The sequence below is a fragment of the Salvia hispanica genome, chromosome 1 (genome assembly GCF_029641045.1).
Source record: "Salvia hispanica isolate PSC_SH4W2 chromosome 1, Shi_PSC_v1, whole genome shotgun sequence".
In the NCBI taxonomy this organism is placed as follows: domain Eukaryota; kingdom Viridiplantae; phylum Streptophyta; class Magnoliopsida; order Lamiales; family Lamiaceae; genus Salvia; species Salvia hispanica.
The window spans coordinates 32,671,381-32,692,797 of record NC_142692.1 but is presented as its reverse complement, the minus strand read 5'-3'; the positions used below and the strand labels follow the sequence as shown (position 1 = coordinate 32,692,797).

The window sequence follows — 21,417 nt, the reverse complement described above, 5'->3', positions numbered from 1 at the left end:
TTCTTATAAATGAAAAACACCAAAGCTTTTAAAAGAATAATACCGTGTTCATACTTGAATTATCTTTCCTTTTTCTTAATTTTCAATACCTGGCTATTCTTTAAGTAAGATAATAGTAGCATAAGTTAAGACGGACTTCATCTAGAATTACATTATTACTATTAGAATATTTTATGTTATTATTTGGTTATGCTTAAGATATACTTGTAGTAAAGTATTTAGTAAATAAAAGTAAAATTATCTTAAAGATTGAAATGGTCTTTAAATTATATGCCTAACAGAGCTAAAGTACTACTTAAATTTAATTTTTTAAATACAGACATTGGCTATATACACATATAAATAAGAAAGTCTTAGATATGTGTGTATATATAGAAAGAGGTGCATGCATATACTGACGTGACACAAGTAGGAATCCAACTGAGTCTAACCTTGAATTCACTGATATGTAAAACTTATATTAATGCAATAGGTGTTGATAATAATAATTAATAAAAAAAGGAACCTATAAAATACATAAATAGCAATAGTATTAGCCACGTGATACTAATCCTAATCTTTTGACCTTCTAATGGAAACATCTAGGAAAGAACATACTATAACACGGATTGAACATTGATTTGTCCATCTATACTTTCCTATCTAATTAGCTAATAAAATAATCCTACTTGTTCTTACATGCATGAATCTAGCTACTTCCACTCCCTCCCCAACCTATATATATACATATCATAACTTCGAACCCTAATTATCAACTTCATATTTTCCCAACAAATTAAATCACAAGAAATATCACAAACTTTGCACGATGTTTGAAAATGACGATTACTACCTCTCGGAAACGGATCTTGCCTTTCTCGATTCCATAAGAAGACATTTGCTGGACGAATCGCAGCCGCCCCACATGTTTTCCGGCGACACTCCACCTCTGGCTGCGGTGGTTGTGAAGCCGGAGCCGGAACTATCGTTTCCGAGCTTTGATGAAGCGGTAGCGGAGAGTGTTGGAGTAGCGGCGGCGCGTCAATACAGAGGGGTGAGGCAGCGGCCGTGGGGGAAGTTCGCGGCGGAGATAAGGGATCCCTCGAAGAATGGGGCGCGGGTGTGGCTTGGGACGTACGAGACCGCGGAGGAGGCCGCCTTGGCCTATGATCAAGCGGCCTACGCCATGCGCGGGTCGAGGGCGATGGTGAATTTCCCCTTGAGGGTTAACTCGGGGGAGGCGCCGCCGGTTAGGATTACATCGAAGAGGTCTGCTGCTTCTTCTTCGTCGTCCTCGGATAGTGGATCGCCGACAAGGAAGAGGAAGGCTGCGGCGGCGGCGGCTGATGGTGGACTTACAAAAAGGCCAATATCAGCTGTTTACCGATAGATGGCAAACTTGTTTTTTCTGATTCATATTCTTTATTTTTCCATTCACTAAATTGTTAGTACTACATTTCTTCAAATAAAGATGTTCCTTTTTTTTCTTTTTAAACCTACTTAGATGATATTATTCAAATTTATATGATATTTAATTAAGTTTATACACTCTTTAAAATAGTTTTAAGAGAATAAATGTCTATTTGCCAATTACACTTCAATTAATTCGACATGGTGAGTTAAGTAAGATTGAATTATATGAATGTTGTAAAATTGAATGAATAGTATAGCTTATACTTATATGAATCAATACTTAATCTTAGAATAATATAACGTATGATTAGTTTTGGTTTATGAGTCATGGCATTCTCTAGTGACAAAATTAATCTTAGATAATCTCTAACCAATTAAATCCCATGAACAATTTTTCACCTTCTGTATATACTCTATAGTTTGAAATTATACATCGAGCATGTGCATGCATACTAATGTGGCCAGTAGCTAGCCCAAAGTTGACACAAGTTGGAATCCAAATAAGTCTCATTCTTGCATTCGTACCTATAAATCAGCGCGAGAAATAGTCATTGGGTCCGCCGGTGAATACCCTTGCTAATTACCCCCAAAAAAATATACTAGCAACATAGAAGAGTAAAAGTAGATGGAAAATTAAGCCCATCAACTTGGTATATAGGAGTATTATTTAGTATCCAAAAATATACTACTACAAAAATAGGCACGTGTGATGAATCTATTGGAAACGTCGATGAAATTACCTCTATATTCTAAACATTAAAATACTCCTACTTGCTTATATATGCATGAACCTAGTTCCTATTAACACAACGGCGAGAAGTGTGTCACAGTGTCACTTGGGGTCAGCCGAAAAAGCCATCACATCTCAGTCCAACAAAAACTTTTTTAAAGACGAAAACGGCGTTTTGAGATTTTCTTTTTTCAAATTTACTTCGTAAAATTATAATTTACCCATTGTTAAAAAAAAAAAAAAAAAAAAACCTTCTCCTTCTGTATTCGTTCACTACATGTTGTAAATCATTTCGACCCAATGAAACCTCCACGCGCAGAATAATCTTGCTTTTTTAGAAACAGAAAGTTTTGCAAAAAGTGGAATATATCAAGAGACTCATAAATTATAAAACTAAAACTAGACAAAAGTTGATATTCCTCAATATCACATCACTCTTTGACGCATCTCAACTCTATGCTCCAGTTTTCTTCGAAATAGCAATAACATTGAAGTTAATCGAATCAGGGTTTTTCTGGATAAACATTTGAATGACTTTAGCAGCATCCTGCAGTAAAATTTGTACGTCAAAACATATTTATACGTATATAACCAGCACGAGATACGGCAGCAAAAACTACGAATGAAGCATAAGTTGCTAAACCACAAGACCTTAACATAGTGCTTCGAAAGCTTCAACTACAAACGAATCCTCAAAAGAATAAACATCACCTGTAATATGGTGTTACTCGAAGATGCACCGTGTGAAACAGGCCCAGCCCTCCTTCCATCTAGCTCATACAGTTGTCCTGCAAAATTTCCCGGATTATAAGTTAATATGAGGAGTTTGAGTGAAAAAATCTGTTCTGAGTAGGAAAGGCATAATCCAGATTTGTTGATTAACAAATCCAAGAATATTAGTTTTAAGTAGAATTTAGTATGCACTATGCTTTTGTTGGGGACATTCAAAATTTTACTACACTCCCATTCGAACCACAACATAGTGTGCAAACAGTGAACCTTGTCAATTGGCAATTCTGTGAGACGCGAAAGTAACCAGTAGTTTTGTTATATAGTTTAAACCAAAGGAATGTAGTTATCGACTCAATGAAATTAATAGTACTACAAAATATATACATATATGCAAAGAACAGATGAGCAAGGCAGTAATTCCGTCTTCCCTTGATGGTTGTCTAAATTCAAAAGAACACACTTCCACGTATTGAATTTACAATCATAAATTGAGTTTCAGATGTATCACACCAACACAAAGGGATAGAGAGGAGGGAGATATACCGTTCACACATGTAAAGCAGATGAAATGGGTGTCAACATTATCTGATGCCTGTCAAATTGAAATGTCGAAACACGAATAAAATAAAAAGGTAGTTCCATCAACTCAATCAACGAGTCACACAGTTAACTGAAGGTGAAAAATGTACACTTGGAAAAAAAAGGAAACAAAAACTATAGGTGTTTTAAATTTTATGCAAATGGCCAAATCTAACCTCAGTTTCACCAGCAGTTGCTGCAACTGAATGAGCATCTTCCATTTCTCTATCACTTTCGAGGAATTTCGCACGCTGCAGAATCATTTAGTCTTAAAAATACTAGATGGGAATAACGACATAGAAGATGGCAAGGCGCACGCTGACCTGTGACGCATCCATATTTGCAGTGTCCTTGAAGAATTTGTCCAGGTAAGACCCCTCGACTGGTGAACAGCACAATCCAAAATCAAAACAGACAAATGAAAACTTAAACATCACAGATCACAGTTCATTGAAGAAACATAAAGCATGAAGGACTGAAGAATATTCAAATATGTATCTTGAAAATAAACAAATTCCTGAACCCTTATATGGTTCGGGAGAGAGGAAATAAAAGCAAAGGATGGATATTCTTATCCTCATCATCCACTCGGCAACTAACCACAATACTGCTGATACGAATTTGGGGCAACCTACTGAGTTTCTGGTTTTTAGGTTATTCGGTTCAGTTCAATTGGGCTAGCTATTTAGTAAAGCACACATCTGAAGAAATGTGATCGTGAATCACACAATAGCTTATCTAATTGAAGTCACTCGATCCCCTAGAAGCTTATACCTGAGCAATCATTATTTAGCAGATATGATCTAAAAGTATATACTCCTACGAAATAGCGGTGCCCACATTTCCACTCTGTGCAAAGGTTTAATGTCAAAAGCTCATGTAGAGCAGAAGACTTCTCATGCTAAGCACAAATATTAGGTTAGGTTCTGAAAACTCCTCGTAACATGAAATTAATCACAATGAAGGCTATTTGGAACCTAAGAGCTTACCAAGTTTGATCTCAGAAGTTACATTACCAACAGCATGAAGAAGTCCAACAGTTCCACAGGCATTTCCCACAGTTTGCTTCATGAAGTAAGGTCCACCACTAGAAACCTGTTAGAGGTCCCATAAATTGCAGATATCATTACTCAGAAAGTAAATGGGCCATGTATATATTAATATACATAATTTAGTGTTACAGGAAAAAGGGTGAAAAACACTAGGTAATAAAAAAAATTCCATTAGTATATATGCAATTCAATTATTACAATCCAGGAATGGCCTAAGAGCAATACGAACCTAATGAAACACGTATTTATAATTAACAAACAGACTGCAGAGACATGATAGTTGCAAAAATCAGCAGATCATGAACCTGAAAAAAAATGGACACAACATGTAGTAAAAACTTGTAAATTCAATTGCAAGCATGATCTCTCAGCATCAAATCAGCTACCAATTCATCTAGGAATTCAAAATGTCAATCCAAAACAATAGGCTCTTGAAATGACTTTGAATTAGAAGGGCTAACCTTTGTCGAACTATCTTGTTGAATCCTCTCTTCCTCACTCTGTACAAATGCAGTATTGTCACAAACACAAAACACAAAACACACACACACATGAAAATCAGTACGAGATACACACCAAACGGCACGAACACTTTGTGCTCACAGTTAGACGAAAAATGGATTTTTAAGCAATTTATGAGCTTGCAACGGAATGCCATTACTGAATCCCCATTCAATTACAAAATTCACCATGTTTAAACTGTCCAAGGCTATGTCGTTAACGCTGACAATCAAGAAGAAGCTGCGATTTTCGAATCAGAAATTACCTTCGGAGTTATGGGGTAGAGAAACAACACAGCGAGCACCGGCTGTGGAACCATTGCCAAGAGCTCATCATCAAGTCCATAAACATCAAAGCACTCTGCCTCATCTGGGGAAACACCAAGTCCCCAAATAAACTGCTCCATTACAAGTAACATTCTTCAGTAACTTCATCATTAAACACTAAATCTCAATAATACAGTTTCTCACTCCATTAATTACTATTCCCTTTCTAGTTTTTCATCTCTGCTTGTTTTTGGTAATTTCAATACATACATGATCCATTACCAAAACCTATTTTACCCAAACACCCAAAATCAAAAAAATTAAGAATACATCAAATTGCTACGCTATAAAAACGGGAGATAAAAGGAAGCGCTGAATACCTGGTTCATAACATCAGGGTTTGCTTCAAGAGGAAGCCATCTCTTCGAAGAAGGGATTGTCGCCATTTTTCTTCCTACTCTCTTTTTCAGGTTTTTGGTTTTGCTTTGGGTTTTGATGTGATTGAGTTTATACACATTTAATCGGTTATATATATGCTGAAATAGTGAAATATTTTGTAATGGATAAACATGAGTATTATTCTTTAAATTCCTCTTTTTAATCTTTTACTTTTTATCAAATCGCACCTTTGTTAATTATACTTGCTTGAGCTGAAATTTGCTTATCATTTGCTTCGCCTAATGGATTCAGAGGAATGGGGCTGATAATTGTAGCAGATCAACAGAAAATAATCAAGTGCTAAACTTGCTCATGTTCAACTGGAAACACCGTAGAGAAGAGAAATGCATCACCTTCTTCAGCTAAAAACTAGTAAAAGGATTGTTCAAATATCCTTTTCCTTGATCCCTGTTTGCTCACAAATATCTAAACATGTCTACTGCAGCCTCTCTGCTCCAGCAATTCAACCCCTTTCACAATTCCACACCAATCTGCCTGAAATCAACCGCTATATTGTCTCCTCCAACAAAAAGATTACCTCCTACATCCGCTGCGGGGACCTAAATTCTGCTCTGCGAGTTTTTCAGACTATGAAGATGAAGAATACGGTCTCTTGGAACTCAATTCTAGCTGGGTTTTCGAGCAAGCCCGGGAAATTGAGAGAAGCCCGCCAACTGTTCGACGAAATTGCTGAACCAGACAATATTTCGTACAACCTCATGTTGGCTTGTTATTTCAGAAATGGTGATGTGGAAGCTGCCAAGGAATTCTTCAGAAAGATCCCAGTTAAGGATACTGCTTCGTGGAATACTATGATTTCGGGGCTTTCGTGGAACAGGATGATGGATGAGGCTCGGGAGTTTTTTGCTGCAATGCCAAGAAGGAATGCTGTTACATGGAATGTGATCATATCGGGATATGTTGAGAGTGGGAATCTAGAGTCGGCATTGGAGTTATTCGCGGAAGCTCCTATGAAGGGTGTGGTTGTGAGGACGAGTATAATAACTGGATACATGAGGAGCGGGAAGGTTGAATCGGCTGAAAAGATGTTCCACGAGATGATGGAGAGGAATTTGGTGACATGGAATGCGATGATTTCAGGCTATGTCGAGAATGGTAGAGGGGAGGATGCTTTGATGCTTTTCAAGAAAATGATGGAATTGGAGATTCAAGGCAATCCATCAAGCATGAGCAGTGTCCTTTTAGCTTGTAGTAATTTTTCCATGTTGAAATTGGGGAAACAAATCCATCAGCTTGTTTTCAAGTCCCCTATCTGTTTCGAGACGAAAGTGGGGACTTCATTAGTCAGCATGTATTGCAAGTGTGGGGTTCTTGAAGATGGATGGAAACTATTCATGGAGATGCGGCTTAAAGATGTGGTTACATGGAATGCAATGATCTCGGGCTATGCCCATCACGGGGTCACCCACAAAGCTCTCGATCTATTTAAAGGGATGAGAAACCAAGGAATGAAGCCGAATTCGAATACCTTTATTGGAGTTTTATCTGCCTGTAACCATGCAGGGTTAGTAGAATTAGGGGTTCATTATTTTGAAAAAATGCAGAAGGATTATGGAATTGAAGCAAAATCGGAGCATTATGCAAGTATGGTAGATCTTCTTGGTCGAGCTGGTAAGCTTACCGGTGCTCTGGATTTAATCAAAAGAATGCCTTTTGAGCCTCATTCTGCCATGTATGGATCCCTTCTAGGTGCTTGTAGGGTTTATAAAAACTTAGAAATTGCTGAGTTTGCTGCCACAAAATTGCTTAATCTCGAACCTAGTAATCCATTTGCATATGTGCAACTTGCAAATGTGTATGCTGCGAAGAAGGAATGGGACAGTGCTTGTAGAGTTAGAAGGGCAATGAAGGACATTAGAGCCATTAAAACACCTGGATATAGCTGGATTGAGATCAAGAGTGTGATTCACGAATTTAGATCAGGAGATGGGCTTCATCCTGAACTGAAAAACATACACAGAAAACTTAACGAGCTCGAGAAGAAAATGAAGCTGGCAGGATATGTGCCTGATCTTCAATCTGTCTTGCACGATGTCACAGAGGATGAAAAGGAGCGGCTACTTCTTCTGCATAGCGAGAAACTGGCCATAGCCTTGGGGATAATAAGCCTGCCACTGAGTGAGCCTATTAGGGTCTTCAAGAACTTGAGAGTTTGTGATGACTGCCATTTAGCTACGAAATATATTTCAGCAATAGAAGATAGAGAGATAATAGTTAGAGATACAACGCGGTTTCACCATTTTAAAAATGGAAAGTGCTCTTGTGGAGACTACTGGTAATACTTCGAAGCTGTCGGTGAAGCTCATTCCATGGCTTTTTTTTACCAAGTGGGCAATAAAGCTAATCATCATATGGTTTCAATGAGGCATGGGGTTGACTTGCACGATCGAAAACTCCTTTGATCTCCACCAGTAAGTTAAAGAAAACATCCTAATGTTAATACTGTATTGGTTTTTTTTTTTTACAGTTTTTCATGAATTTTATCCGTGTTAGATTGGAAAATAGGCCGATGGATATATTCTTCTTCATTTAAGTATCTCTTGGCTTACTGCATATGGGGGTTTCGAAGGTGTGCAAAATGAAGCTATTTAGTTCAAATTGTTTGCTTTATTTTCTTGTATTTGCTTAATGTGTTTTCTGTTTGTCTGGCAGAGATGAATGAAGAAGATAAAAGTTCTCAGATCAAAGAAGCATGAAAAGATGGAGAGGCACACTTCGGAATCATGACATTTGCAAATGAGTTCAAAAAAGCAGAGTATATAGTCTGAGTCCGAAGCACGAGAGCCCACATCTGAGAGCAATGGGCAGGTAACAATCTTAGGCCACTGGTTTTGTTTCTCAAGAAAACTGATAATCGAGTTGAGCTGGGTTGAGAAGCTGACTATTTAGTTAGTAAAAGCATTCATGTTCAGCAGCAATGGAAATCCTGTATGATTCCTACTTTATCCATGGGAGTGTAAATAATATTTGCAATGTTATGTTGGATGTGTTGAAAATGAAATCATTTTTTTGTTGGCAATATTCAGGCATCAAGATGAGAAGCCGGCCTCAAAAATGAGGCAGACGATGGCACGACTGTTTGTACCCAACATATATGAATATGATTATGGAAGCTGATGAATACCAAAGAAATGAAGAGGGAGATGATGTGGTTCGTGATCAAAAAGTTGGTGTGGTTCGTGATCCATATCAAGTTCCTGTTGGTCGAGGTACGAGGGCTCGAGCAAAGAAATTCACGTGCTTAATGGGCTCATTCATGAAGTTTGAGTTCAAGAATTGTCCGAGAGGCCCATTAAATAAGACGAGAAGGTGCCAAAGCGTCTTTTGCCCGTCCGACTCCAAAAATTCGAGTAATTGACTAAATTTTTTTGAATTCTAATTTTTTTAGAATTACATGTAACTTTTTCACCCAGAAAATATAATTGGTGAAAAATCAAGGCTCGATTTCCCTTTCATTTTTGCCTTGTGGATTTAATTTCATTATGAATGCAGTAAATTTATACATCCATTCTAGTAATTTTAATTTTTGTATTTTTCACAATGAAATGAGTTTATAACTCACTCCTATATTTGTATGTATGTATTTCTATATAAAGATAACATTCATAACTGGCCACATAACGTTACAAAATTATTGGAGAGAAATATTTTATGCTATAATATTTGAAGTCCAGTTATTTTTTGTGTTGCTCACATGGGCTTATCTCTATGGAATACATCTCTTGCATTCAGAACACGAAAATGGATATATTATTTAATCCGACATATTATTTTTGAAAAAGACCCAAGAAAACAACATCTTGCAGGTTACTAAATTCTTTATTTAGAGCACTGGTGTATCTTAATTTTACAAACCAAAATTCTTATTAATCTGAACGTTAAATTATGGAGTATAATGATGGTAAGAAATTATTTTTACTAACAGAAAAAACATTACAGATACAATGTCACATAATATGATCACAATTATTGGTTTCTTTTTAAAAATTCCAAACAGAATCAAACAAATAATATGGAATCAACAGATCAAAATATTGTAGTGGTGGTGATTTAAAAATAAAAATAAAAATGAAAATAATAAGTGGTGTTACATCATATATTATCCAAATTCTGTGGGCAGCTTGATCTATCTCAATCTGCGAGGATGATAGGGACTATCCAGCTGAGTTGATCTGTCAAACCAATTAATACAAGTAGATTTAATTTATATTTTGGTAGAATAGAATAAATTTATGAATATACAAATTTACAAAAAAGGTATCAACTATAGTACCACCTTGACCTTGCTCTTCGTTCCCTCTTTACTTCCGCCGGTCGCCAATAACGTCTGACTTTTTTCACGACTGAGGTTAAAAAAATATGGTTGGGAAAGTTAGTAGAATGAGTATAACTTTTCAATAAAATATGTGTGACATAAATTTATAAAATGTTAGAATTATTAAAAAAATGAAATGAGACATGTAATTGCAGCGGACCAAAAATTGCAGAACGAAATGCATTGGCGAAGATAGGAAGTAATTTTTCTCAAGAATTGTCACTTTTTATTCGTGTGCATGAGAGAACTGATATGAAAGTCGATTTTTCATGTGTACAGTTCTGTAATCTTTATTTGCGGCATTTAGATGGAGTCGGAAGTCCCCCCTTCTTGTCACATAGAGGAAGGAGGACGGGTTATCCACATTTCATGATCAACAATAACTCCATTTTTTTTCATTTCTAATCATTTTGATTTAGTATAATTGGATTACATACACGATTTTTGTGAAAAGTAATTTTATCTAATACTAATAAATTACCAATTTATAAAATCGCTATCATAATTAGCATGCTACTAATTAGTATGCTATATTAACTATAAGAAATTAAGTATTTCCCAAGTTAGATTTCTTTCCCAGCCTAATTAACCCAACAGTCTAATACTATAATTAACCCAACAGCCTAATTACCAATTTATAAAATCGCTATCATAATTAGCATGCTACTAATTAGTAAGCTATATTAACTATAAGAAATTAAGTATTTCCCAAGTTAGATTTCTTTCCCAAACTAATTAACCCAACAGGCAATTTTTGTTCTTCTTTCTTTTTTTTCTTTATGAGGAATCCAAGAAACCGATTCGTTATTATATTAAGTGACCAAATTAAATTAATAAACTAGCTATATGTGACGAGCTACATTAATTCATCCAAATTCCCCTATTCCACACTAAATTAATTGTATAACCTCTAATGTAATTTTTCCATCGATCTTCATTGAATTTATAACCCTTCCACAATATAAAATAGCATATCAAATCCGAAACAATCCGCATTATTGGGTTGGTGAATTTATACCCATCTTATGAATATAGTAATTGAGTTGGACACAATCTTTATTAACAAATAGTCTAAGATAATAAGTGTCACAACGTTTGTATTGCATTTGCAAAATTTATCTATGCTATTAATTATCTAATGTATCTACATTTTATTTCGTGTGTGTATATATATTTAGTAAAATAGTGCTTCTAATTTTTTTGAAACGTGAAATATATTACTAATATAAGATGAAAAAATTTGACAAGGTAAAAAATGTGAGGCAACACTACAATAACTTCATATCTTTATTTGGTAGGGCCTTACAAAGTTGTGGTTTGAAAAAAGTGGAAATCTCCCAAATAATTGCACCTCCCTCACTGCCCATCCTCTTCAATAATGTTCTCAATAATATTAATTTTATTCGTTACATGCAAACTCTATATAAACTTAGGTTCTACAAGAAACACTCCATCACTTGCTAGCTATCTCTCTCTCACACACATATCAATTAGATATGGCTAACAAGAATGATGATCGGTTGATGAAACTGACATTGACAATTCTTGTTGTTATGTTAGTTGTTGATATGAGCAAAGGTGAGTTTCAACGGTTCCAACCCTCAACCAAAGCCGATGGCACCGTCACTGCTTTGGTCATTGGAGATTGGGGGAGAAAAGGCGAATACAATCAGTCGCTACTAGCTCGTCAGGTATAAGGAGCACATCACAGAGAAACAACCTCTACTCTCCTGTTATGAAATTTTCAATTTAAATCATTGATTTGTGTGTGATCTATTGTCTAATGAATTTTCTCGTCAGGTTAATAGGTCATTTTCTCTTTTCGACGAAAACACACTATTTTAATTTTTATTTCAATTGCCAAGTTTTTATTATAAAGTACAACATATCTTAATGTTTCACATACCATGATCTAATTCATCCACATTAATTTTTTTTACTAAAGTCATGGCGCCATATTATATGGTTATGTATATATGTAAACATATGATTAGTCCACACATATTGGAGAAAAAATGGCTTGGAAGGATGTGAGAAATAGACTTTTCTCCTTTTCCATTAAATTTCTTCCTTTCTTAATTTTTAATTTTCTTCTTACTTGAACTTCTCATTTTGTTAAAAAAAATTATTTTGGAGAATCTTTTAGTCAAAATGTACCAGTCATAAAGTAGTGTGCCACCAGCCACATTGTCAATTCAACACTATAATGGGAATAAATTTGTTTTCAAGATATGATTTATTTATCAATAATGAATTAATGCATGGGCACATGTTAGTTGGATTAGATTAATTCAATCTAGCTCATTATTACTTTCTTGTACGTTCTAAATATTTCATATTATATTTTTATAATATGTTGATCTACACATTACTTATTTAGTACTGTATTTTTTTATTTCATTAATTAATATGCAAACATGTGTACATTTTCTATTAATCTTCCTTTTCACCTTGAATTCATTGAGTAATTATTTTGTGTGTTATTGTAATAATGAATTTTAATCTAAGATGTATTTTCTCATTGACAGATGGGTATCACTGCAGAAAAGATAAACATTGATTTTATCATTTCAACTGGGGACAATTTTTATCCTGGTGGATTAAGAGATGAAAATGATGAAGCCTTTTATCAATCATTTTCTGATATCTACACTTCTCCAGCCTTGAACAAGATGTGGTACACTGGTATATATTCCCTCCAAACTATATATATTTACAAAATCTTTTTGAGCGAATACCAGAAGAAAAAAAAAAGTGCAATTTGGTCAAATTTTGGTCCGTCGCACATTATGAAGTAAAGGTTTGTTCACAATAATCCATTGACAAAATATTTTGTCAAAATTGCATCTGATATGGTAACCGAGAAAATACACATGCACGGATGCACCTCCGATTAGTTATAAACGATGTCGATGTTTGGTTGGGAAAATATCAACAGTATATTACATGTAGGTGATCGGGTTTTTTGTTATGAGATTGTGCGAACAAATTCAAAATTCATGATTTTCAGACAATTTGCCCTTTTTCATTTTAATCAATTAATAATTTTTTCCTGTTTTGTTTAATTAAATTGTGTGCAGTGTTGGGGAATCATGACTATAGAGGTGATGCCATGGCTCAATTGAGTCCCACTCTCAAAGCAAGAGACAATAGATGGTTTTGCTTGAAATCTTTTATTCTTAATATAGGTTATATTTGCTTCCATAATTTCATTTATTTTTTTCTAGAAAAAAAGGCAATTATTAATATCCAAATAATATTTGGAAACAGATATTGTAGAATTTTTCTTCATTGACACAACACCAATGCAAGACAAATATTTTACTGATCCTGAAGATCAGGTCTATGACTGGAGAGGAGTCCTTCCTAGAGACAAATACCTCTCAAATTTATTACAGGTTCAATTTTCATTTATCATATTAATATTACTCTCTTAGTTTCCATTTAGAAGTCTCATTTGCTTTCTGCACTAGTTCTCATGAACTGACAACTCTCCCGTAGTAATAGATCAACATGAGAAGGAAATAGGTTTTGACGAGTAAGCCGATTTCTTTTAAATTAATAAATTAGAAGTTCAAGTTACTACATCTCCATAATAAATGAGAAACATTATTAATCAAATTATCAAAAAATAAGTAGAAAATGATCATGGGCCCAATGATCCAACAAAGGCCTCTTTCCTCACAGACACAGTGCTTAAAATGTCTTTTATTCTTTACACATTTTGTCCCATTCAATATAATTGCATTCTAGTAGTTGTGCATTTAATTTTCATATAACATTTCAAATAAGAAAATTGCATTTCAATTTGCTTTTTTCAGTCAAAGAAAATGACTTGTCAATTTAGTTTCTATTTTGTACCACATCTGAAAAAGTATGGTTACCAAATTCATATAATGTATAACGTGTATGTCTATATGTTAGTGTATAACTAAAATTGGAAAAATTAAATAGGATTTGGACGAGGCACTACGAGAGTCGCATGCAACATGGAAAATCGTGGTTGGTCATCATACAATAAAAAGCGCTAGTATCCATGGCAACACACAAGAACTTGAACAAAAGGTTCTTCCAATTCTCGAGGTTCGTCCGGCCGTTGCCTTTCTTCTATAATGATTTTCGATATAGCATTGTTTCATTATTTTTTATTTGTTAAGATGTTTTTCCTCTAATCAATGCAGGCAAACAAGGTTGATCTTTACATAAACGGACACGACCATTGCTTGCAGCAAATTTCTAGTTCTAACAGGTAATTAAACACTTTTTTAATAATTTAAAGAAAAAGCATAGTAATTTTTAATAGCTTATTCTAATTTTATATTATAAATTTTGGGCAGCCCTCTTCAATTTATAACAAGTGGGGCAGGATCGAAGGCGTGGAGGGGTGTGTATAATTGGCCCAACCCAAAGGAGATGGAATTCTTTTATGATGGACAAGGTTTCATGGGCATGGAAATTAATCAACATCAAATTGTTTTAAATTTCTATGATACTTTTGGCAATGTATTGCACAAATGGAGTGCATCAAAATCAATGTTCTCTACCATTTAGGTTGGTTTGATAATATTTGTAACTTCCCCATATCATGAATGGTACTCCTTCCGTCCCATAAAAGATGGCACACTTTCCTTTTTAGTTTGTCCTACAAAAGATGTCACATTTCCCTTTTTGGAAAAAGTTCTCTCTCACATGAATATAAAAATTATATTTTCTCTCTCCATTTAACACACAAAACAAAACCTCCTAAAATCCCGTGTCATTTTCAAAGTATGCCAACTTCTCTGGGACGGAGGGAGTATGATTTTAATGCCGAATTAAGCAAATTCAGTTCACTACTACATATTCTTTTTCTTTTGAGTAAAGATCAAATGTGGTCCCTAACATATGACCGTTTTATCAATTTGGTCCTTAACATTATCTTTTTGATTATTTGATCCCTCACCAATAAACTCGGACCCCAGTCGGTCCTCACTTAACAGAACCGTTAAAAAATAGACGATGACCGCAGTTTGACTATATTAAATTACTAATGGTAATTAATTATACCTAATTATAATTCTTTTCCTATTAGCAAAATTGGAAAAAAGATAGTATCAGTTGCAAAATGAAATGAATAATTTGTAATTTAATAGGAATTAAGAATTATAATTATGTATAATTAATTACCATTAGTAATTTAATATAGTCAAATTGCAATCACCGTCTATTTTTTGACAATTCTGTTATGTGAGGACCGATTCGGGTCCGAATTTATTTGTGAGAGACCAAATAATCAAAATGATAATGATAAGGACCAAATTGATAAAACAACCGTATGTTAGGGACCACATTTGGCACTCTTTTCTCTTCTAAAATATATATCCATAGTCATCTGAATTTAATGTCAAGCTAATTCTTTTTTTCTAAAATAAATACTCCAAGTCAAAATTGATGAGCAGCAAAGTGGGTCCGCAGCCAGAAATATAATTTTGTGGGGCAAAAATATGTATGGAAATTTATAGAATTTGAGAAGTACTCTTATTTAGAGATTTGGGGAAATTTAGAGAAATGAAAAGCAAATTGACATGTATTTAGAAATTCGAGGGGTGTTAACTTGCCACTAGAGATTATAAACGCCTTTCATAGAAGAAATAAAAACAAAATCAACATATAGATAGAAACGAACAACGGCCAAGAAAAAGAGTGAAAAGAGTAAGCACAATCAACAACTAAAATACCTATCAAGAAATGTTTCAACCGTCAGACAAATTTTTCCGTTTCATAACGAATCAATATTCTACCGGTTTATAAATCCAAAGCGGATTAGACAACACACTGATTTGTTGTCAAGTTAATAAAACCGTCCTGTCTGGTCTGATTTTTAGAAGAGGAAATATTGAATGGAAAATGATTGATCCTGTATTTATAAACTGTAAATAAATATAAATAAACTTTAAAAAGGAAATGAAAAATTGTTGGAAGTGAAGATATCATGGGATGGGAGAAATTAGAAACGAACAAAAACCTGTTTCAGCAAAAAATGGGACTCGTACCTATTGCCTTATTATCTTGTCGTCCAAAAAGGAAAATATAAAGGGAAGAAAAGAAAATAAAAAGTTCGGTCAAAAATAGGATAAAAGTAAAGTGAATTTTTTTGAAAACTTGCCATTATTATAAACATGTGTGAAAAGTTAGGTTAAAAAAACTTGTATGAGAATTTTAGTATATGAGATAATATGAATACTATAAGGCCTGATTAAAAAAAGGGAAAGACCTAAAAATATTAACATGAAAAATACAAAGAAAGATCTAAAGATTCGATTTTGCTTATCAAAATTAGTAATTGAATTATAGTAACTTGTAGTGAAGCAAATAAAACACAAATAATAATTGAATGAAAATGTAGCGTCCTTTTTACTAGAAAACAATCCTAATATAAAATCAAACTCTTCAATAATTGATGAGAGAGAATGAGAGATATCATCATATGAAAATCCCCTGGACACTATAATTACATACGGTAATCAAAATAATTATCATCAATAAACATAGATGGGGACAGTTTAGAGCTTTTGGTTAATTAAACATTGATTACATGGACAATAAAGTAATGATCATGAATTTGACTTGCAAGGTGTCACATGTAAGTTGTAACACCCTTCAATTGTAGGTAACAAACTTTAATTATGTGAGCTCGCATTCAAAATTAAAGATGTACTCTTGACAACACTGAGTTTGTATTTGGTACAATTATTTTATAATAATTTTTTTTATAGAAATTGTATCTGATATAAAAGCCAGAAAATTATATGATAGCGTGTATTCATAAAAGTGTGTTATTTGGCTAGACCGGAAAACATCAACCGTTATTACAATTACACAATTAGATTTTCGTCGTGGGATAATTGCCAACAAATTCAAAGTTTTCATAAAGTTCATGATTTTTGCGGAAATTGCGAATAATCCAAGCTCCATGGTTTTTTTTCTACTAATTTTAAAAATTGTTGAATAGGTTAGATTTTTTTTACGAAGATTCATGATTTTTTCAGCTGATATTTAAAATTATGAGATGAATTAGAAATTGAACAATTTTAGTGACATTTTTTAATGCTATTAAGGACGCTAATTTGTGTGTTTAATTATATATACCGCCAACACTTCATAAAATGTTCTTATTGTTGGTGTGTCAACTAAAATTCAGAAGTACAAATAGAGGCGTATTAAAAAAAGCAAAAGATTAATTTGCCACAACTTAGGAAAAATTCCTATAATGAAATTTTTTTAATTTTAAAATAAATTAAAATAAAAATAGTGGCTACTTTTTTTTTAAAAAGGCTGTATTTTGAATCAATTTTCCTTTAAAAATGTAAAAAAATAAAGATGGACCCCATAATGGTAATGAAAGCTGTCGACTAGATCGTAGAGCATTGGCTGTTTCTGAATAATTGGGTATTGCCATTTGGCCCACTTTCGATTCGATTACATTATCTGTTATATATATACACTTCCACATCACATGTGTTTTTTATCTTTACTCTATGAAATACTAATTTTATTGTGTTTATATCACTATCCACTATTTGTGGATATTCCAAACCAAATTCGATTCTATTCCCTTACCAAATTCGATACTATTCACACATTTGAAGTGAAGTCACTAAAATATCTTTTATATATGTGTGTGTGCTTCTCTCTGTTTGTGTCTGAAAATTGAGGGATGTTGAGAGAGGATAGGATGATGATGAGGATCGTGATGATATTAGTTATAGCTGTGATTGATGTGAGCAATGGAGAGTTTCCACGCTTCCAACAACCTACAAAAGCTGATGGATCCCTTCAAGTGTTGGTGGTGGGAGATTGGGGAAGAAAGGGTCACTACAATCAATCTCAACTTGCTCATCAGGTATATACAAAATTCACACACATATTATATTTGGGAAGAGTTAGGTTACAATTCCAATTTAAAATGAAAATTATAGACTGCGAAAGTGATGAATATGTTAATGATCTTTCTGATCTAATGACTGAAAATGATTTTTAGTTTTATTATTTATTTTAGCCGGTCTTAATATATTTGCAATACGTTCGTAGCTGTTAACTTCAAACACGATATTTGAAATGTTACGCTGGGCTCTGATCTTGCGTCCTTAATGTTTTTGGAGTTGCTTTGCTTTAGTATTTTAAGTTTAGGATTTTTCTTCTGTGTTTGCTATCTGGACTCTTGCTTGCCGTTTTTCAACAATTTTTGGGAGGGGTAAAATTGACTATTTACGTGTGATTGTTGGTGTGTGCAACTTTTGTGATTTTATTCCACTCTTCTTATTGGTTAGGACATGAAATGTATATGTGGTGCGGAAAACTGACAGAATATGGTGTGTAATTAAAATACGAAATTGCACTGAATTTTTAAACATTAATCCAAGTACTTAGTGTTATAAAATAATTAATTATAATATAAGAAGAAAAGTTAAAAAGAAAAGAAGGATTTTTTTTGCTCCAAGTAATGTCGATGATTATGACACATTTAACCTGATAATTTAATGTACCACTATAAGTTATTATTATGAAAAAGTTGGTAAGAGAATTGAATGAAGTGGTTGCTGCGTGTCAAAATACATAGCATAAATAAGAACGAAAAGTGTGACATAAACTTAGGTTGCGTTTGGAACTATGCTTGTCATTTCCATGTCTCGATGGTTTGTGTTGCGCATGAATTAATAAGATGTTTGGTTATTGAAGATGGGCGTGACAACGGACAAGATGGATATTGATTTTGTTATTTCAACGGGTGACAATTTTTACGACGACGGATTGATCCACGTCAATGATCCTGCCTTTCACCAATCCTTCACTCATATATACACGGCTCCTTCTTTGCAAAAGACGTGGTACAATGGTACTTTCTTTTTTTCTAATTATTTTTAGTTTTTAATTAATGATTTTTATTAAATTTTTTCAAAACATACATAGAAAATAATGTTGAGTATTTATTCCTTTCTTCACCCTAAATGTTGAAATTACTTGTAGTGTTGGGAAACCATGACTATAGAGGTGACGCCTTGGCACAATTGAGTCCAGTCCTCCAAGCAAGAGACAACAGATGGTTTTGTATGAAATCTTTTATTCTTGACGCAGGTTTGTAATTATAATTATAACCATACTTTAAATTAATTTTGATTATTAAGTAATTATTTAAATTTATTGTTGGAATTTTGTTACCTGATGTGCAGATATTGTAGAATTTTTCTTCATAGACACGACGCCGTTTCAAGACAAATACTTCACGAAACCAAAAGATCATGTCTATGATTGGAGAGGTGTCCTTCCTAGAGAGAAATATCTTTCAACCCTCTTGCAGGTACATATGATATTTTCGATTTTTCCGGTGTCAGTTTTTTAATACTTTTATCGGATTTTCTAGAATTTTTGCGATTTTCCCGATTTTGAACCAATACAACGCCTATTCACAATTTAGGACAAAATCGGAACCGTCTGCCTTTCGTGTTGAACCGGTGGATTCCGATCTAACCATAAATCTCTAACTATATAAGTGAATGAAATGCCACTAATTTTCTTTTCTTACCATATTTGTTAATTCTCATTTTTAAAAATTCAATTATTTTACTTACACGTCCACCAACAATAATCAAAACAAAGACGTAAAAAACTAAAGCATGATAAGTGATGATGACACAAGTCACACACATTGAATTTAATGCTGCAATTTCAAAACAAAACAAAATAAAGATTGACTATGAATAGCAATTCTTTCTAACTTTAAAAAGACTGTGACAGGTATACTTTATTAATATATAGTAGTATAAATTTATGCGTACGGGTGAATTAATATCTAGGTGGATGATTTTCTAAGCCGAATTTAATAAGCTTGTACTAAAATTTTGGGCCACTTAATTAGTACTACTAGAGATGCATAGTTAAATTATAACTGCGAGGTCGGCTCGGAATTGGACCAGCGATTCCGGTTTGGGAATGGTAACAGTTTTCGTGGGCGGAGTTAGAATTTGTATACTAGTTCCAGTGATCCAGTTCTAACTCCAAAAATTCTAAAATCATAATTTTTTATTTTAAAACCAAAAAAGTTGAAAATTCAAACTCTAAGGCTAGAGAGTAACTCAAAAGCAAAATCGTGAGGCTTAACTTATGAAAGAGGATAATATAATATTAATGTAGCGTTTGAGTGCGCATTGCTGAAGTCTAACACCGTTATGATATGATTCTCTTTCGAAAATTGAGTATTATGAGTTTTTAAATGGAAAACAATAAATTTTCCATGGACTAATTAGAAAAGTAAATTGTGATGAATTTTTATGTTTAAAACAGGATTTGGAGAGTGCACTAATAGAATCGAAAGCCAAGTGGAAATTAGTGATAGGTCACCACACGATTAAGAGCGCTAGTGATCATGGTAACACTCAAGAGCTTATCGATAAGGTTCTTCCCATTCTTGAGGTATGTATTTTTCTTATATGTGTGTATGTCAAATAATATAGAAACACAAATCTACAGGACTGATTTATTTAAATTTCAAATTAAGATTGGACTTTGTGCATTTTGGTATATCTTATTTATATTGTTTGTTTTTGGACTATAGAATCCGAACCAATATACATTTTAAATTGACGATACCAAATCAAATTCATGAAAATTGCTTCAAATATGTTATTTATAATAGTTCAAGCTAGATCAGTCTATTCATGATTTCGCATTGATATGTTCGTTTATTTTGATAGAATATAAAGTTTTATTAATGGCATAATAAAAAGATCCAATTATGAATAATTAATTCTATGGAAATCACAGGCAAATGGAGTAGATCTCTATATAAATGGACATGATCACTGCCTCCAACATATAGCTAGTCCTGACAGGTAATTCTGGAAATTATATTATGGCCAATCATAAAGCATTTTTCATTCGATTATTTTAAAGATAATTTTCTCACTCGAACATTTGACATCGTTCTAGGAATTTATTTATGAAATTACAAATATGTCTTCGTTATGATTCATATTAATAACGAAACTGTTGCAGTCCTCTTCAATTTTTGACTAGTGGAGGCGGATCGAAGGCTTGGAGGGGTGTATACGAGTGGCCCAACCCTAAGGAGATGAAATTTTTCTATGATGGTCAAGGTTTCATGACTCTTGACATAACTCATCATCAAATAAGTTTCAATTTCTATGATATTTTTGGTAGCATTTTGCACAAATGGAGTGTGAGGCCACAACCATCCATCATCTCCGCTATCTAAGATTATTTATTGGCTTCTGCATTATGTTAAAGAAATTATTCATGTAATATTATTATTTGGATAGTATGCTGGCCTATACCAGTCATATTATTAACTTTTATGCTCATCTTTATTGTTTATAATAAATATATTTTGTACTA

At 33.6% G+C, this 21,417-nt stretch overlaps 4 protein-coding genes and 1 pseudogene across 8 annotated transcripts; 4 read left to right on the top strand and 1 right to left on the bottom strand.

Annotated features, from left to right (window-relative positions):
- The first annotated feature begins 767 nt into the window (after window positions 1-767).
- LOC125185141 (ethylene-responsive transcription factor 2 pseudogene) lies at window positions 768-1,474 on the top strand (annotated as a pseudogene).
- A 960-nt stretch (window positions 1,475-2,434) lies between these two features.
- LOC125222617 (ubiquitin carboxyl-terminal hydrolase 3-like) lies at window positions 2,435-5,759 on the bottom strand. The gene is made up of 9 exons (XM_048125333.2): window positions 5,633-5,759; window positions 5,252-5,383; window positions 4,947-4,985; window positions 4,423-4,528; window positions 3,757-3,815; window positions 3,610-3,684; window positions 3,398-3,446; window positions 2,834-2,910; window positions 2,435-2,669 (listed from the first exon to the last, which is right to left on the bottom strand). The coding sequence occupies exons 1-9, from the start codon at window positions 5,696-5,698 to the stop codon at window positions 2,577-2,579; spliced, it is 696 nt and encodes a 231-aa protein (XP_047981290.1). The 5' UTR covers window positions 5,699-5,759; the 3' UTR covers window positions 2,435-2,576.
- On the top strand, window positions 5,587-9,215 carry LOC125222616 (Tetratricopeptide repeat (TPR)-like superfamily protein). Of its 5 annotated transcripts, none has more exons than XM_089062790.1 (5): window positions 5,587-5,722; window positions 5,943-8,122; window positions 8,205-8,280; window positions 8,364-8,519; window positions 8,738-9,215. In XM_089062790.1, the coding sequence occupies exon 2, from the start codon at window positions 6,035-6,037 to the stop codon at window positions 7,988-7,990; it is 1,956 nt and encodes a 651-aa protein (XP_088918916.1). In that variant the 5' UTR covers window positions 5,587-5,722; window positions 5,943-6,034; the 3' UTR covers window positions 7,991-8,122; window positions 8,205-8,280; window positions 8,364-8,519; window positions 8,738-9,215. The 5 variants fall into 5 exon arrangements, with proteins under 5 accessions (XP_088918916.1, XP_088918917.1, XP_047981287.1 ...); XM_089062791.1 differs by having other exon boundaries at window positions 8,364-8,639; XM_089062792.1 differs by having other exon boundaries at window positions 5,598-5,722; window positions 6,136-8,122.
- A 2,262-nt stretch (window positions 9,216-11,477) lies between these two features.
- Window positions 11,478-14,661, top strand: LOC125223471 (purple acid phosphatase 4-like). Its single transcript, XM_048126635.2, has 7 exons — window positions 11,478-11,717; window positions 12,555-12,711; window positions 13,107-13,214; window positions 13,297-13,424; window positions 13,981-14,109; window positions 14,208-14,275; window positions 14,364-14,661. The coding sequence occupies exons 1-7, from the start codon at window positions 11,523-11,525 to the stop codon at window positions 14,575-14,577; spliced, it is 999 nt and encodes a 332-aa protein (XP_047982592.1). The 5' UTR covers window positions 11,478-11,522; the 3' UTR covers window positions 14,578-14,661.
- A 2,900-nt stretch (window positions 14,662-17,561) lies between these two features.
- Window positions 17,562-21,417, top strand: LOC125223472 (purple acid phosphatase 3-like). The gene is made up of 7 exons (XM_048126636.2): window positions 17,562-17,908; window positions 18,745-18,901; window positions 19,033-19,140; window positions 19,236-19,363; window positions 20,347-20,475; window positions 20,827-20,894; window positions 21,058-21,417. Exons 1-7 carry the CDS (start codon window positions 17,723-17,725, stop codon window positions 21,275-21,277), a joined length of 996 nt encoding a protein of 331 aa, XP_047982593.1. The 5' UTR covers window positions 17,562-17,722; the 3' UTR covers window positions 21,278-21,417.